At 39.3% G+C, this 18,842-nt stretch overlaps 2 protein-coding genes across 3 annotated transcripts in view; one reads left to right on the top strand and one right to left on the bottom strand.

Moving 5' to 3' along the window:
* usp53b (ubiquitin specific peptidase 53b) overlaps window positions 1-17,777 on the bottom strand; it is a 31,160-nt gene extending 13,383 nt beyond the window's left edge. Inside the window, exons 1-11 of one of the 2 annotated variants that reach the window (XM_088341749.1) lie at window positions 17,230-17,777; window positions 14,307-14,488; window positions 12,173-12,339; window positions 8,885-8,977; window positions 8,659-8,793; window positions 5,791-5,904; window positions 5,608-5,690; window positions 5,343-5,448; window positions 3,821-3,967; window positions 1,785-1,934; window positions 1,532-1,700 (exon numbers count right to left, since the gene is read on the bottom strand). In XM_088341749.1, the coding sequence (XP_088197875.1) occupies window positions 1,532-1,700; window positions 1,785-1,934; window positions 3,821-3,967; window positions 5,343-5,448; window positions 5,608-5,690; window positions 5,791-5,904; window positions 8,659-8,793; window positions 8,885-8,977; window positions 12,173-12,339; window positions 14,307-14,391 (1,249 nt within the window). In that variant the 5' untranslated portion in view covers window positions 14,392-14,488; window positions 17,230-17,777. The remainder of the gene's footprint in view (window positions 1-1,531; window positions 1,701-1,784; window positions 1,935-3,820; window positions 3,968-5,342; window positions 5,449-5,607; window positions 5,691-5,790; window positions 5,905-8,658; window positions 8,794-8,884; window positions 8,978-12,172; window positions 12,340-14,306; window positions 14,489-17,229) is intronic. The other variant, XM_088341748.1, reaches the window with a different exon arrangement.
* Window positions 17,534-18,842, top strand: part of LOC148360836 (solute carrier family 22 member 7-like) — a 40,726-nt gene continuing 39,417 nt past the window's right edge. The window contains exon 1 of the mRNA XM_088341754.1: window positions 17,534-17,855. The gene's annotated coding sequence lies outside the window, so the exon portion shown is untranslated. The remainder of the gene's footprint in view (window positions 17,856-18,842) is intronic.

The raw sequence follows: 18,842 nt of genomic DNA, 5'->3' as shown, positions 1-18,842 counted from the left end.
CAAATGCCAACCCAAACTCCCAAAAAGATGCAAAAAAGAAGAGTTCATTCGCGCGCGTCTAAAATAGACACGTACGTGGACGCACCACAGAAGCAGCTTGACGGAGGCTGCAATAAAGATTTCAGCCAAAAGATGGTGTCAGCAAGTAGAATATTTTGATTTTACAGACATCACCTTTAACTGCATTGTTATTCTATTGGCATTCCTAATGGATTAGCCTAATTTACAAAGTCACACTACAGCTAATTGCACAATTAAAGCATTGCTAACACATAAAAGGTGAAAACGAATGATGCATACTAAAACAAAAAACGATGACTTTTTTTGGAAGGTTTATTGTTGAGTGGCTATAAGTGGAAAAAAACTACATTTACAATTACACGTGCACTAAACTGTTAAAATATATATCTCGCGGCTTATTTATGTATTTTTGTTGCCGCTAACGCAATAATTTATATTGCACTATTATCACAATGCACTATTTTTTCATTGCACTATTATGATACCTTAGGCCAGACTCTAAGCACTATGTTGTAAATGTTTTTGCGTTTTCTTTCTGACAGCGTTTTACTTTTTGAGTCTTAATTACATGTTTACCCTGGAGTGCCAACTCTAATCCCGTTGCATACAATATTTCAACACACTGATATTAATGACAATAAGGAAGGACCATGGGTAATAATGACAAGAGATGATTTAGTTCTTTATTTTAAACTATTATCCTTATCTTATCATTTTTCACTGTAGTGTTTTATCTTTTTGTAAATTACCTTGCACCATCAGGATGCCACTTTTTGATTTTGTTGTGCATTTGATGTGTTACAATTAAAATAAGCTAAATCAAATTATTATTCTATTCTATTCTATATGACTGTTTAATGTTTGACCCCATTTAACCGATAACAATATTTCAGGCTGTTGAATGACAGCACACATTTTCCAGCCACAGAGGTTCATAGAAAAATATATTGATATAAAAAAGAATAGCGTTTAAATAAACTTATTTTGGTATTACATCCTCTGCAACCCCGATGAAGATGAACAGTGCTTGATATAACTCGTTTACGGCGTGTCGTTAAGTCCCCACAATTTAATTAATCGGAGAGTCTGTTTAAATGCTTGGGTAGGTGCTGCTTATATACACTACAACTTGCAGTAATTCAAAGTCAAATTATTCAAAGATTTTATGTCAGTGTAAAAAACAGATGGTGCAAGCGGCTGATTATAATAATTAATTTTATTACATTAACATATTTTATTTTTTAAACTTGACTTTGTGGAGTGCCGAGCTGGAAAGATTGAAAATGGAAAAATAAGAAAACGGAATTTTAAAATAACAAATACAATACTTAAAATATTGTAAAGTATCTGTGAATAGAAGAAAGAAATATTACAACGGTATATATTTTGTCTAATTTTGTGAATTGGGTTTTTGCAATATTTGGATTCTTATCTGCTAAACGGACTGATATAGTAATTCAAATATAAAACATTGATGATCATTGATTACATTTATGAGTAACGTCCTTACCTGTAGTTTCACCATTGATTTGACCTTTGTATCGAGGACACATAGTGGTCTGCCTCGGTGCATCCTCATTAGACACTGGTGTCCCCTCAGGATTGGTATAAAACAGGAGAAGTGGCTGAAAATGTCCCCTGACGCATTTAGAAGCCACGTCTTTCCATTTGGAGCCAATCTGGGAATAAGAACACTTGTCTTTAAGAGCAATTAACTCACTCGGCGATGATGGGTAGCTAAAACCTGCAACAGGGGCCCTCACCTCTTTTACAGTGGCGTCATCGAAAAACATCCATTTAGAAGATTTGGTGTGATAGGCGAAGGCCGAATAATGTTTGCTGGAGAAACAAATCATCCCCACCAGATGAAGCTCGCTCCGTTTGGCATTTTCATCCGTGACGCGGTTGAAAAGCTGAACAAAAACAGAGTTGTATTTACTGACTGTGTTCTTTACTGCTAGTCAATTACAGGGCTCATATATAAACAAGAATTACAGCTCACACTCAGACAAATACACAACACGGAATAGGATCAAAGTAGGGATTGTGTTTGAAATTAAAGTGAACTATAAATCGACAACTTTCCACCATTTTTTTAATTAAAAAAGCCATATGGAATTTGGAACTATTTTACTTGGTGCCAGCATCTCCTGTGTTGTGCAAACATTGCAACCTATGTGAAGATCCTTATGTTACTCGTGCAAGCACGTGCATTTCTTAAATATGCTTGGGTAAACTCTTCCTTTTTCATCCTTCTTGGGGTTTGGGTTAGCGTTTGGGTTGTACTTGAAACAGGCATTTTCTTACTTTTACCATTTGTATGCCATACTATCTGCAACCTCAGTGGAACTTTATAAATCTAGGTTCAAAACACACTCATATTCTATAGCTCATTAATGACCTAAGTTTCACGTGGACGATGTCTGTGTATTGTTTGTTGATGCTTTGCAGCATTCATTGCAGCTTGGTCATCCCGGAAGGGGCATGAACTTATGCGCTGTCCCTTCTCAAGGTTTATTAATTTCCTCATGCTGAGGTTTTATGTTTTTCCTTGCCCTCATGTAGGTTTTAGATCAGGGGATGGTGTAATAATAGTCTGTACATCCCTTTGAGACTTTAAGTGATTAAGGGCTAAACACAAAAAAACATAACTTGACTAGAAACAATAAAATCCCGGGACCGAGTATGAAGTTACTCTCCACCCCACTCCCACTCTCCTACCCAATGTGTTCTGCCCCAAAGAGCTTAGCTAAAGGTAAGATAAAAGCAGAAAGGCGGGGTGCAGTTTTTTTAAGGGCTTTTTAAACTTTGCATCGTTATAATACCTAATAGAGAAACTATTTTACTTTCAACTTTTTAAGGATACATCAAACAACACATCGCACCTTTTAAAGTGAAGGCAATCTAAGAGATTAAAAGAAAATAGTTTTAAGCCTAATTAGCCCAAGCACAGCATTGCGTAAAATCCTATTTCTAGGATGGTTTGAAAAGCAAAACCAGTTTTATCCGTCTGTCTCTCAGAGCAGCAATATTGAGAATGATTACAAAAATGACATCACTAACACTCAGGCTCCAGCTAAAGACCAATCACAATGCACCATTTTCTAAAGATAAGCCATGATTGGTTGTTTGTGATGTCATCTTCACTTAAAAAATTCTCAAAATGGCTGTCCCCACTCATATTTCACAAACACAAAATGCTGCGCAGCACGGAAGCGTAGTGGTTAGCGCGTCTGCGGCACAGTTCTGAGGTCATGGGATCAAAGCAAGCTACCAGCCTTCCTGTGCGGAGTTAGCATGTTCTCCCCGTGCTTGTGGGTTTCCTCCAGGTATTCCGGTTTCCTCCCACATTCCAAAAACATGCGTGTCAGGTTAATTGTCATGTTCAAATTGTCACTAAGTGTAAGAGAGCGAGTGAGTTGTCAGTCTCTGTGTGCCTTGCGACTGGCTGGCAACCAGTCTAGGGTGTCCACTGCCCACTGCCTGAAAATGACTGGGATGGGCTCCAGCATGCCTGCGACCATAATGCGGACAAGTGGTGCATATGATGGATGGAAAATGCTGCGTTTGGACTAATATTGGCCCATACAATACCATTGTTAGAAAATTATTTGGGTTGACCTAAATTGCTCATGTGTAATAACCTGTGAAGCCCTTTGAGACTCTTTGTGATTAAGGGCTATACAAATAAAAATGACTTGACTTGACTTTCACTCCAAACCATTTATGCTAAGCATAAAAGCATTTAACCTGCTAATAACACAGCATAATTATCTAATTTACACATATAACAACGTACTCCACACAAATTCAAGCGAGGGCCGAGCGAGCGGATGACATCGTCTGTCAGATCAGATTGTTCCGCATCCCAAACAAATCCAATGGTGACAATCTCCGGGCAGTTCATTAGCACCCGACGGATCTTGATGCTTTGACCGCAGTCTCTCTGCAAAAGATTGTAAAAATTAGCAACAGAAGAATTTCCAAACCTTAAAAACGCAACAAAATAAAGGATTCAATTTTACTTTTAGAAAGTCAAACTCAAATTAAATTTAAGTGAAAATATGCTTACATTATATATATCACACTTGATTCTGCCGAGTCTTCAGTGTCCCTTTTAAGAATCTACAGTAATATAGTGATGGCAACCTGAGTCAGCTCATTCATGATGCACAAGCAAGTTTGTTATTTCTTAAACTAGCTTGAATAAACTCTTATTTTTTTCATATTTTGGGGGGTTTGGGTTGGTGTTTAAATTCTACTACAAGAAGGCCTTTTCTACTTTCACCATTTTCATGCTACAGTGAAAATTAAAAATAAAAATAAAATAAAAAACCTGTGGGGATTAGCTTAATCTCCAGCACTTAAAACCAGCCCCCATTCTTCAAACCTTAATGTGTTCCATCCTGAACATCTCTGTTAAGAGTGAGATATGAGCAGATAGGTGCAGTGGAAAATAAAGCATAAGCTATCTTGAACTAAATCAGTAATTGTTAACACAGACACAAAATAATAGAGAAAACATTTTACTTTCAACTTTTTAAGGACACCTCAAACGACGCACCCTACCTTTAAGTAACAATTTTTCGAACTAATTGGCATCATCAAAAGCATGTTGATGACTCTACGCCATTTTAAAATACAATTTTGCCTTCAGTCTACATAGTCAAGACCCGAATATTAGGAATTAGCAAATTCTCTAGCTTGCTATATTTCTGTTAAATTCATTTTTAGATGACTCTCGCTACCCACTCGACCTCTTTAAAGTACATTGGTTTAGTAAAAAGGAAAAGTGTATTTTAACTTAGAAATACCAATTTGTAGTTTAATTTAAATCTTTTATTTTCAAAAACGAGTATTTCAGAACTATAGTGTTTGAAATAGTCTGAAAACGTGTAGAAGATGATAAGACAACCTTAACACGATATGTTTTACAATAGAATCTTTTCCTCTTATCTATCCATTTCTATAAATCGTTAGCTTTACAACAAAAAACTGAACAGGAAAACCAATCTATGGCTAACAATACTACAATAATAGACATTTCTGGGAAGAAAACTCATCTTATCTCCACTGAAACATGGAAGACGACAGCGGGCGGTAAATACAGATGAGAGAAAAAACAGAGGCTAAGCCCTTACGGCTATTTATATCCTGACACCAGCCTGGCACGGTTTTCTTCAAGTGCGCACAGAACAGCACATGCTCTTAAAAGTTCACCCTTTCACCATGGTGTGAAATGTTCTCTCAAGTGAATAAACTGTCGTGATTGGTGCCGGTTTGGTTAGATAGAAACGGGAGTAAAAAGATTGGGATCGTACCGGGCAGCTACGCAGGTCACCCGTGTTATTTGCTGCCTGCAGCAATTCTCCAAACATGTCCGACCTGAGACGCTCGGTCCTCGCCAAGGAGCGGTCCACCTGTTGGCTGGATGTTGACACAGGCAAGTAATATTACGATTGTTTTCTTTCAATAAAGTGATTGCAAGACAACCAGGGAAATGTGAGACAAGAATAAAGGTAAGTTCTCTTCTTTCCATGGACTCAATAACATAACAGATAAATTACATTTGTAACGTGTTCCTACCATAATGCAGTCGTTGAAACATAGTGAACCAATTCCGTGAAAGGATGAGGGTCTGATGATGCACCGCAGCAGCGACACACAAACTGTAAAGGAAACATGAATATGCATTTTCGGTAATTAAATCTGAGAGCAATCCGGGAAAGGGCGTGTCTGGGCTTTTGATGCGTTGACGTGGCTGTGCACCTGCTCGTAAAGCATCATGGCGAATTTCTGATGAGTGATGCAGGATTTAGAGGAACAAGAGTCAGTAGCTGTGTCCGAGACGATGTGCAGATGAATACGCTCCAGGATGTTCTCCTAAAAGTGCAAAAGGGAGCAAACCACAATTACATTTTGTAATGAAGCAATTCTTGTAAGTGTACAATGTTACGTCTTACTTTGCTTTTATTCATTTTATTACTCAAAACGAAAACAATGATTTTTCAATATAGATCAATTATAGAATTCTGGTTTTTGAACCAATCAGAAAAATCTAACAAGCGTTTACTACTAATTTGTCACGGTTGCCATGGCGCCCAGTTGGACCCGCCTGTGTGGCGCCAGCTGCGGCCTGTTGACAGATTGGCTCCCTGTCAGTATTTAAACTCAGTCCCCTTTTGTCGGTCCGTCTGCAAATCTCTGATTTTACACGGCAAACCCTTTTTCGCCTGTCCGTTTTTTTTTTGCTCCCGTTTGTCTCCCGCTAAGATCTGTTTTGATCTCGACCACTTCTGCTCTCCCGTCCAGAATTACGACCTGTTTTGATCTCGAACACGTCTGCCCTCCCGTCCCGAATAACGATCGGTTTTTGATCTCGACCACGTCTACTCTCCTCTCCTGGCTTTCTACTCGTTTCAATCCCGACCATGTTTTTGCTCTTCTATCCCGGCTACTGACCCGTTTTTTCCGTCCCCGACACCGCCATCGCTCGCCACGGAAGTCCCACTTCTAAGTTCAGAGCGATCTGCTTCCCAAGTCAAGCAATCCCTGGATCGTGGGCGCAATCCATTCCCTTTCTTCAAATAAAACTTGTGAGAAACGTACCGCGAGTGGGTCCTGTCTACGTTCTGGTCCTGACACTAATTATTGTTTTCTCCTCGAGTCTTGTGCATTTACAAAAAATGCTCGTTTGTTGTATTTAGCTATTTATCGTGACATTATTTTCTTACATTGTTTTTCTCCAGCCGTGCACGGTTTCCTAAAGGCTTGAGGTGTCGTTCCTTTCATGCACTTTCCGGACAAATTTCAACATGTTACCTATTGTTCTTTTTTGTTGATGTTCACTATGTTTGTGTACTGCTACCCAATACTAAATCTATTCCCCCTGGTCATCCTGGAAGGGGTATTACCACTTGTGACGCCCCTTCTCAAGGTTTCTTTTTTCCTCACGCTGAGGTTTTGAATTTTTCCTTAACCACATGTTGGTTTAAGATCAGGCGATGGTGTAATTGTAAGCCTGTGCAGTCCTTTGAGACATCTTGTGATGAAGGGCTATACAAATAAATGTGATCTGACTTGACTCGACTTCTCTATTAGGTCTTTATTATGTGTTCATCTTGAGGTGCTATGTCAATCTCTTTTAGAAGTAAATTATTAGGCCCAGGCCTGAACCAGACAACCATTAACTTGGGCTTGGGCTGGGCTTCTCTCGCCGTCTCATTTTTAAAAAAAATTTAATTAGTGATGTGTCGTCCGGCAATAAAACAGCTTGTCCTGCAATTTAAGTCTGTGTGGTGCTCAGCTAGCTGGTCTCTAATCATCTCGTTCTCCAAACTTGCAGAGGGTGGCCAAGCCCCGGAAGTCGGCAACGTAATGGTGCACCCACTCACTGGGCTGCTGTCTACGCTGCTAGAAGATAAACTGTCGCTCCATGACGCTATGTGGGCCACTAAAGTGTCTGTAGAGATATTCAATACAGTCCACAGATTTCTTAACTGGTCCGAGGCTACGAAAGATGTGTTGGTCCTCACTGCACAGGCAATGGGTTAGCATTGTCCGCCTTCGCACGTCACTAGCGTCGAATAGCTCGATGGCTTCAATAAAAGTTTTAGAAGATCCAAACCAGAAGGGAAACGGGACTGACAGATCACCAGGAAGGGCAGGGAACGGAGGAAGGGGGGAAGCTCGATCCCTGTCGCCAATGTTATGTTCAATAAAGCACTGCGCTTACTGCCGTTTATTTAGAGTAACCATTCTTATCAAAACACTTAACGGCCGTTAAAACAAGTCATTTATAACATTACCCTCTGGCTGTGTTTAGTGTTTCCTTTTCTTTGTCCGACAGTGCAGGCAAATCAGCGCACGCACGTGCCAACGCACACATGCACGTGCACGGCGCATGCACTCTGTGACCAAAGTCACACTTTCTTTCTACTCCATCCACCCCCTCTTCATTGCATATAAAATATGCAAATTCTGATTTTTTCCAGTTCGGTCTCTCAAATGAAGTTCATTTGTTGGTCTCGGGCCGGACAAGGCCTTAATACCCCTGCGTCGGGTCGGGTCAGGCTGGAATTTTTAGGCCTGATCTTACCTCCAATCTCATAGGCTTGGTTAACTACTTTCTTATTTATGACATTAAAGACCATTCGAATTGACTGCTACATAATTGCAGATAGAACTGTGATATTTTCCTCTTTGTTAAAGAAAAGAAAATGAAAGAAATCAACATTTTCACGTGAGGCTTACTTATCGAGTTATAATCTTTCAGTACAACAAGATTACGGTTCAGTGTGGCTCTAACAAAAAACATAAGCTAAAGAACAAATGAAGCATGCGCGGGAAAAATGGATTTACAAAGACAAAAAATCTGTTTGTGAAAAGAATAAAGAAACCCTCTTAGTGGAACTATTAGCAGTCCGAATAAGAGTATATGTTGGGTGTATATACATGGCGTTAGAAAAGAATAAAAAGAAAATCGTTACTATTCTGATTAGTGTTCCCAGCCTGAAAATATATGTGTATTTTGCAAAGAAGTAAACATAAATAAAATAAAATATATATTGTTTGTATTTGTTTTCAGATTAATTTTACTACACAAGATCACAAAATGTCAGCCACAGGTCAACTTACGAAGCACTCGGCAGCGTCGTCCATGAGGCCGAGTTGGAAACGTTGTTCGTCTTTGAAGGTTTCTGCGAGCGCGTTTCGCAGGCTGTCCGAAGGCAAAACGCGCTCACGGCTTTGCTGAAACTGGCTGAATATGCTCTGTAAAACCATCCCCCCAAAACACACACAAATTCAGCCATTTTCAACTAAGAATCACACACATTTACCTGAAAACGTGATAGTGACAAACCTTCAATGCACAGAAAATACAAGAATCACCCAGACAAAAGTGTCCTGAGAGGTGCCTCAAACTTCTCCTGAAAATGTCGAGCTGCCAAAGCACCTGGGAAGCGACATCACAGAATAATTTAATCTAAGAAATCCTTGGGATGTAATCTGAGTGGCAAATGCTGAAAAAGCCTTCTCTAAAACACAACCAACAACATGCAAATTCGGAAGCCAATCGTAAAAGACGTAAAACCTAAACAGTATGAATGTATTTTTCTGATTTATTTTTCATGACTTCCACGTCCGATTGGTATATGCAGCCCAGCAGGAAGAGTGATTGCACTATACATTGGGCACCTAAGCAGCCCTTCGCTCAAGTTTGTGCTCGCTGTTAAGGGTCAAATTTCAAATACATGGAAGAATTGGTTTCCCTTAGTCCAAAGGTGTCAAACTCACATGGTAAAAAAAATATTCTCACGGGAGCCGGACTAGTGAACTAACAGTCCATCCATTATCTGCACCGCTTATCCTCAGTAGGGTCGCGGGGGTGCTGGAGCCCAACCCAGCCATCCTGGGACACCCTGAACTGGTTGCCAGCCAGTCGCAGGGCACACAGAGACAGACAACTCACTAGCTCATTTACACCTAGGGACAATTTGGACCGACCAATTAACCTAGCGTGCATGTTTTTGGAATGTGGGAGGAAACCCACGCAAGCACGGGGAGAACATTCAAACTCCACACAGGTTTGATCCCATGACCTCAAAACTGTGCCGCACACGTGCTAACCACTGTACCGCCGTGCTGCCCACACTAGTGAACTAATAGCAAAAAAAGTTTGACAAAGCTGGAGGGCTGGTGGTCTTTTCGAAAGGCTCTTTTAATTATGATTCAGGGATGTAAGATTTGATTATAAAAGTGTTTTTTTTCCCCTCAAAGTTTTTTTCCTTCACTAACATTTCATCTATTGTAGTGTTTTTCAACGGTGCTTTTGTAAAAAAAAAAAAAAGAAAAAAAAAAAAAAAAGAAAACAATAGTTGGATTCATTTCCTATACAATTCATTTAACTCAGAGAAACTTGTGCGGAATGGAAAGTGACAAACAATAACAACCAAACTCTAATTTAAATGATTGATTTAATGATTTAAAAGTCTTTGATTTATTTTCAAGGGAAATGTTTGCCTAAATATTTGAACTTTCCTCTTAGATTTCATGAGCATTATAGAAAGGAGCCGAAGCTATTCAACCCTCTGCAAAGACACCCAGGTGGTATTGTTTACATATTGTATTTTTCGTATTGCCTTAAAGGGATTCCCAAATCCTCAAACATACAAAATTGAGAAAATATTATGTTTTTTTGCATAATATCTTTAAATATGTAATTGGTATATTCCAATTATTTGTTGAAGACTGTCTCGTCTTTGACTTCCTGAGCTCATGTGAAGAACACCAGCACCCTAGCAAGCAAGTCACCCTATTGGTTTTCATGTTAACTGGTCGAAAAGGTTTTGAGAGATTTAGGCCAAATCTTGGCCGTTTTTGTGAGAATGGTTAGGCATTGCGTCGCAGATGGATGCAGCAATGGTTCATAAATAGTGAGCAGCCAAAATGGGGCGTACTGGCAAAAGGGAAGAAAAAAAAAAGCTAACATGGGCTAAACCATCCAAGACACAGCAGGCTAGCCAACTGCAATAGAGGACGAACCAGAACCGATTGGTGGAAAAACATTAGGCTGGCTGACCGAAAACATGCAGGTAGCAGCCAGGATAACTGCGAGCCAACAACAAAACACTACCACAGAAACAAACACAAACCCAGCCTGGAGAAAAAACAATGAGCACTGCAGAATTGCCAGCTAGCCGAATGCTAACGGGGTTAACCTAGACCAAAAAAAAAAGAAGCCTTCGGTAGCCTGCACACTCACGGGGAGCTATCTGGACAATAACAATATTATACTATTTGCGAGACAAGCGGCAAAAACACGGGGAGAAAAGTTACAATTGCATATCTAAAAGAAAGCAAAGTCAAAAAAGGAAAACACGGTCTACGCAATAGCAGGTAATAGTACCCTTTGACTATCAACTCGGCAAAACATTCAGAAGTCCCCCAGCGACACGGTAAGCAAAGTTCCGATTACAGTACTCCAAGCTGAAGCGAACGCTATGAGTTCACTTATTACTACAATTGCTTTTTGTTTTTTGGCTTCTCGTAGTCATTTGATGACGTCACAGCTCCAGGGGTTATGAGGTCAAACTGTCTACTTTGAAAATTAATTTCTCGAGATCTATTTTGGAACATATCTGCATGATTGTGGGGAGTACCACAACATGTTCTGTGCAGGGGGGGCGTCTTTTATAATTCCTTTAAAGGTGGTGTCAGTAACTTATTCTACACGCTGACGCCTTTTTCTGTTTGAAATCATCATTCAAGCCTCAATCAAGCTCCTTTTGTTGCGTGTGCAAGTAAGTGAAATTCATACAAGCGCTGAAATAAACTTTTTCTTTTTAATATTTTTTAGGCTTTTGCTTGGTATTTAGACTGTATTTAAAACAGTCCTTTTCTTACTTTCACAGTTTTCATCTAGATTAAAAGAAAACCGTGAGCAAGGTGCTTGGGCAAAACCCAGCGGACATCAAATTATTGAGATCGAATGTAGCTCATTTTTCTCTTGTGCTTCTCTCCGCATTGTCTCGTGGGCTACAGAAAATGATATGTCGGGTAACATAAGGCCCGCAGGGCAAGAGTTTTTTTGAGGTAACATGCCTATTTTAATCTTATCGATAAAAGGTTACAAAAACTGTTTACACTGAAATATATTTTCCTAAAGACATTAAAACTTGAAATGTATTGGAGAGATTAATGGAACCTATGGTTTAATGCACAATTCTTTTGTTTAATTATCATAAAAATGCAACTTACACAATCACTTAGTGAAGGACAAAACCTCAAATGACAGGCATGAGTATCAACTAATCATTGAGTGAAATTACAAAATATTCAACTAATGAAGGTATGGGATTTTTAAAAATTGAAGAATGAACAAATTAAGCATTAAAGCATTAAAAAAAACTCTTTTTAGCCTAATTAGAAAAATGAGACCCAAATGGGTTTATATAACACAGCTTGCTTGCGCCGAGCTTCCTGTTTGACACCGGCAAGCTAGCCAGCTTGAAACCAGCTAAGCTAAAGCTAGTAAACAACAGTAACTGCTAGCTAAATTGAAACAAGTTAAGCTCAAGCTAGTAAATAACTATTGTAGGTACTAACTAGCTTGTCAAACATGACATTCAAAAGTTGGAATAACTATTACCTGTACAGCGCTGTTCAAGAAGCAACTATTCTGCCCGGGTTCGTTCAGGAGGCCTTTGGTAAGGGCCAGAGATAACATGCTGCCAGGCTGGTAGGATTTCTTCAGGCTTCCTCCTCCTCCTGGCTTCTTGAAAATCTTCACCCATGCCATGGAGTTAGAACTTGCAGCTAGAAACACAAGAACGCGCTCCCTTTAAAGTTGCTAAAAGGTAAGAAATGTGGCAATAAATATTTGCATTGGATAATTTTGAATTCTGTGCTATCTCCATATGGTACAAGGATAAATATTGCATCCCATTAAAACGTTAACTTTGTGTAAAAAAGGCAAAACAAAACAGTCAAAACGGCAGCAAAAGTGGGATGTTTTTCATCAAAGTCCTTTTTTTGTTTTCATTGATACATATTTCATGGATTAGTTGTTTATGTATATCATGATTTAAGTACGACAATTCAATTAAAAGGTAAAAAGCCCAATATTTAAACTGGTATTTTTCAATATATCTGTAGTACCATACAAAATATTTCAACTCTTCTCACTGTTCTACAATTGATTTACTTAAAAACTAGATTTGTTTTATGCTCTACATCAGTGTTTTTCAATTCCCATCACAATTTTTGGGGAGGTTATATTATATTATTAAGTTTTTTGTATCGTTTGTGGTTACTGTGGCTCAACGGGTGATACAGGATATTGATCCTGGTGAATAATTTTTCTGTCAATTAGGATTTGACCATACTTTTACCAGTTTTTTCAAGGGTTATGGTAATTTCTATATATATTTATAATACTATATATTTAGAATATTTGCCAGTGCAACAAAACATGTTATTAAATTATTAAATGATCCAATGATTACAATCTGCATAATCATGTTAAAGATATTTATTTTATTTGATTCCTTATTTTTTGCAGCACAATCTTATGCAGCTGGTCAAAAAATATGTCTTTAATGTAATTTCCAGTATTGAATTGAATTTAATTTAACTGAACCAGAGTGAATTGAATTGTCTTTATTGTCATTGATATCAATGTTCTAAAACAGCAGTTGATAGTATATAAAGAGGAAAAATATTTAGTAATTTGCTGCCACCTATTGATATGAATTAGTGTTATAGTTGCCGGGATGATCGCCGAAAAAAAGTAAATACTGAAAAATGCCATGCTTTTTTACAAATATAAAACTGGGCAAGGGGCAGCACGGCGGCGCAGTGGTTAGCGCTTGTGCGGCACAGTTCATGTCATGGGAACCTGTCGTGGGTTCAAATCCAGCTCCAGACTCCTGTGCGGAGTTTGTATGTTCTCCCCGTGCTTGCGTGGGTTTCCTCCGGGCACTCCGGTTTCCTCCCACATTCCAAAGACATGCATTTCAGGTGAATTGGCCGGTCCAAATTGTCCCTAGGTGCGATTGTGATTGTCTGTCCCTGTGTGCCCTGCGATTGGCTGGCAACCAGTTCAGGGTGTCCCCTGCCCACTGCCCGGAGATGGCTGGGATGGGCTCCAACCCCCCTGCGACCCTAATGAAGATAAGCGGTACGGCTAATGAGATGAGATGAGAAAACTGGGCAATTTCTTGCGGCACTCTAGACAAGGTCTCACGGCACACTGGTTGAAAAACACTTCTCTACAGCACAATATACTAAATAAACTCGTATCCATTATTTAGTAACAATTTCTTTATTTTATATCATTTACAGAACTACAAATGTTACTATTTGTCACAAAAGACAATAGCAGATTCAAGTCTGACTACTTCCCCTATTTTACCACGATTCAAAACCTTTTTGGAGAAGTTTTACCCTGACGATTGTTGAAGTTGTTCTTCAGGCAACCACTAGTTAATAAAGAGCAAATCAACAGCAACTCGTTTTTTCCAATGACTTTAAGCCACACCCAATTAACAACCTAATATTTAGTTTTTTTTACTACATCTGCAGCTTGGAACCAATATGGTTGTTGAAATATTTTTCATATCGTATTACACAATTGCGTATGCATGCTATGCTCAGATGGAATATAATCATCAGTTAGTAGAAGTGGATATAAATTCATTTTGGACACAGTTTATTTTATGACATCATCACTAATCCAAATGACTGTATTGGACACATGCCACATGAATCTTCATGTCCTCTACCTTCTCCTGATTGCGGTGGGGACCTGCTGCCGTTGGACATGCTGGGATAAGAGAGCTGCTTGGTCTTTGGCTCCATCCATCTCATCACCACGCTCCTCCCGAGCGCTCGGTCGAAAGCATCCTCGGCCTCAGCCACAGGGCATCTTGGCACGCTCGCCTCTACACATTAAAAGGCGATGGATCTGAAAAGAACCGCAAAAGCTAATGGCAATATTGCAAAATCACAATGTTAACTCATTCAATGACGTTTCACTCAAACGGGAAAAGCCAGTGCCAGCCAATTTTTTGCAATTTTAACTCATTTTTAAACGCCTATAGAAAATTATGTTTCCGTTGACGTGATCAAACGATTCCCATCGCCATGTCGATCGCATTCCTGCGAGAGTGCACAAAACATCATCCCTCTCTGCCCCAATGATGATGAAGGGATGGACCAGGACCACTTGCAGTGGTTGACAGAATATTAAGATCCTGAAGGAGAGAACGCCTGGCCTTCAGTTCGCGCCCTCAAGTGCTCTGGGATAATGCAGCAGGACAACAGTCCGAAACAAACCAGCAAGTCCACCTCTTAATAGCTCGAAAAAAAAAGAAGGTTCTAGAGTGGCCAACCCAAAGTCCGGATTGAAATCCAATTGAGATGCTGTGATCTGACATCAAATAGGAAGTTCATGCTGGAAATACTCTCAAAGATGGCAGTTTTTAAACAGTTTTGCAAAGAAGAGTGGGAGAAAATTTCTCCAGAGCATTCTGAAAGACTCACTATCATAAGCGTGATTTCTGCCATCGCTGTGAAAGGTGGCCCGAATGTATTACGTTCATGGGACAATTACTTTTTCACATGGGGCCAGATAGGTTTTGGTTTTCTTTCGTGCCTTAACAAATGGAATCAAAATTTCATAGCTGCATTTTGTTTCCTAGGGGTCTCTCTGTATGATGTAAAAATTGGGTTGATAATCTAAGACCTTTGTGAGTGATAAATATGCACAGAAATCAGGAAGGGCGCAAATATTTTTTCACGTCACTGTAAAACTCAGATTTCTTGTGTACAGGTATCCAAAAAGCATACCCTTTAGGTCAATTTTTTCAGGCGCAAGGTTATATCACAGCTTTTGCAATGTTTAAATGGGCACTATGTTATTGGCCATATTCCTCACCATTGACTCTGTGATTGCCTTTTAATGACCTCTTCTCTTATCCTATGCAAAAAAATGTTAATATGGTTCTGTTATCATCATCTTTCTGTTTTAGTTTGACCACAAATTAAACTCATTACTCACTTAATCTTAAAAAATAGTCACAAGATTACGGGGAAAGTGTCCCACAAATAAGGTAAGCAAATTGCTAACCTGCCAGTATTGATAACTAACTTTGCTTACTGGTATACCCTAACCACCGACTATGGAAATATATTACCTTTGTTTTAGTTACATCTATTTCTTCAACAAGCGTAAAAAATGGTTAAGTTAAAACAGTCAAACAAAGGAAGTTCTGTAGGAATAATAGCTGTAATTTACATACTATCATAATTTAGATGTATAGGCCTACTTAATACTATTTTGAGCTAATGCTAAGTTGCTAACAGATGTAAACTACTATCAACCAATAATATTTTTTTAAATATCTTTCCTTCGGTTTGGTTAGGGTAACCTTATTTATTTACAATTTTTGCATTATAATCGTACCCAACGATGTGTTCCTTGATTGTTCTTTACAATCGCAACCAAAAGTATTTCAAATTCAAACCAACATGTTATTTTTAATTTAAAAATGGATTATTCATCAAAAATTAGACAGTTGTAGCATACGGTCCAGTGAGGAAGAGCACCTTTAAAATTTTCAACGAGCTTTGCACTGGAACATTAATCTTTTACGGCTGTAATAAATTATCACGTTGATGGGATGAGGAAGGGGAGATCCCATCAATAATAATAGAGAACCCTTCTATTCCTAATGACACTTTTGAGTTACGGCACTCTGTGGTGATATAAATCTAAAAAGGAATAAAGAAAATATTTTGGCCTAAAAATAGTGATCTGAAATGAATAAAAATTGAACCAAAATGAAGTAAAAAGAATACAAATGTTGCATAAACATAACACTATCCGGGTTGGGTAGGGTTACTTTAACTGGATTACTTTCAATTACTTTTGGATTACTCCAATACCAAATATGCTAATAAAAGACATAAGAAACTAAATATGAATAAAATGACTAAATTTTGTGCAGGCTTGGGGAGTAACGCAATACATGGAACGGCAAAAATGATGTTGGCAAGCTGTTTGGATTTATTTTCATTTTGTTTCTGTCGCATTTTATGTTAGTTTTGCCGAAGATCAAAGAGATCAAAGCCAGGAGAGAAAGCTTACCACGTGTTGTGAGTCATAATTTTGTTCATATTTAGTTTATTTTGTCTTTTATTAGCATATTTGGTATTGGAGTAATCCAAAAGTAATTGAAAGTAATCCAGTTAAAGTAACCCTACCCAACCCTGAACACTATATAGGGGGGATACAAAATGAAGTGATTTATTTGTAATGCAAATTGAACCAACACTTAATGATGTGTCTACGTTAATAAATTGAAAAATCGTTTTACCGTATTGGATATGTACTGCACGTCCATAATTCAAGTCAACCTTAATGGCCACTGACCCCCTCGCGTTTTTATACCATGCACTCTGTGACACCATGTGATATCGTTAAAGCAAAAAGGGGGGCGAAGGGGGTTTTAAACAAGTGTGACATAACAACATTTCTTCGCCTTCTATGCGATAAATTTACCCTGAAAAACCACATGCATTCCGTTCATGTATGCATTCAAAACAAGCTGCAGCCTTGCACGAGTGTGCAGCCGCATGGCAAAACAATCAGGGAAAACGTGCCGCAACTTGCATGGCAGCAAAACAAGATACATGCAGACTTACCTCAGAATTAAAAAAAAGCAGCAACCCAGAGCTTCCAATGTGAGATTGCCAGAATCCAATCGGTGATTTTGCTTGTTTGGTTGCGCCAAATCCTGCGAATCCAACGCGGGGCTAAGGAGTACAAGGGGCGCCTACTGCAGATTCATGCAGCGCTATCTGTCATAGTGCACCATTGGCAATCCCTCCGACACGCAGGATTGCAGCTTCAACCCTCTGCTTGATGCCCGGGACACTTTAATTTCGCTTAAAATTCCCCCCTCCCTTTCAGTGTGTGAGTGATAAACGAGGCCAGTGATGGTTTGTGGCCAGAGTGTCCGATGAGGATTAGTAATGTTTGGAGACTCGGGAGGTCAAACTCCGCCCCTAGTGTAGCCTCAAGTGCACTGCCGTTATGTGCACGACTCCTCACAAGCAACCTTGCATGGCAAACTAACTGCTCTTGTGTGCATGTGTGTGCGTTTGGAGGAGCATCAGCAGGAGGAGGAGGAAGGTCAGACTCGCAACTTGTCATGATGATGATGAGAGAAGACATCACATGACTGCGCCCGTTTCATAATCATGCAGCAGTGTGGGGACGAAGCCCTCTCCACATGCCTCCCTGTGCTTTGTGAAGGCACAAATGCCAGGTAACGTGAGTCTATTTTTAGAATGTTGCAAGTCAAATTGCACATGTGACTCATTTATTTACCCGCACGTGATATTTATTTCATGAATTTGCTACATTTCTTTTGCAAGAAGCCAACTGCTTTCTCTACTACGACCGAGTTGATGAGACATTTTGAATATATGTTTTAATCTGGAAAATCAATTATGTGACCTTTCCGGTTATGGACCGACACCTGTCAACCTCAGCCAATTGCTACCCTTATTACTGATTGCAATTCCCGTAATTTGTCATGAACCCGAACAGGATCAGGACCCAAACGTCTGCCGTATTCTCACACAAGCCTTTTATTTTACGGACAATGGGGAGTCATGCACGTTAGGCAGCAGTCTGGCGTGAAATGATAGGAAGCCAGAGGCCGACGAGATCGATACCAATTGTCCGAGTAGATATCGGACAGATGGGGTCGATACCGGACAGGACGGGACAGACAGGATTGATAATGAAACAGAATATTGAAAGTAAACAGGACAAACTAGACGGGAATGAAAACTGGAGAGAATAATAAACAGGACAAAAATAGACAGGAACGAAACTGGAAACCAATATCAAACAGGACAAAAATAAACGGGAACAATACCAGACAGGGAATACCAACGGGAAACAGGACCGAGTCAAAACCCACGTCTTGCGGGGCAGAGGTTTGTTGACAAGCTGACAAAGGAAGAATGAGAGCACTGAGCTTAAATAGATGGAAAGCCAATCTGTCAATGAGCCGCAGCTGGCGCCACACGGGCGGGGCCAATTGGGTGCCATGGCAACTGTGACATTATTAAGTGACAATAAACTTTACAAACTCAACACAGCACCAATCTACTCACAGCAAAACAGACTATGTAGTACAAAAACGAAGATAATATGTGTAAAAAAACATTTATTTTATTTACTAAACAAATGCTTAATTGAGGATGACATTTGCTAGTGTACTGTGAAAATTTTAGACATCTAG

This window comes from Urocampus carinirostris, chromosome 8 (assembly GCF_059441175.1).
Source record: "Urocampus carinirostris isolate Australia breed hairy pipefish chromosome 8, RoL_Ucar_1.0, whole genome shotgun sequence".
NCBI lineage: Eukaryota > Metazoa > Chordata > Actinopteri > Syngnathiformes > Syngnathidae > Urocampus > Urocampus carinirostris.
The sequence above is the reverse complement of the archived record's forward strand: the minus strand, read 5'-3'. Positions and strand labels throughout refer to the sequence as shown.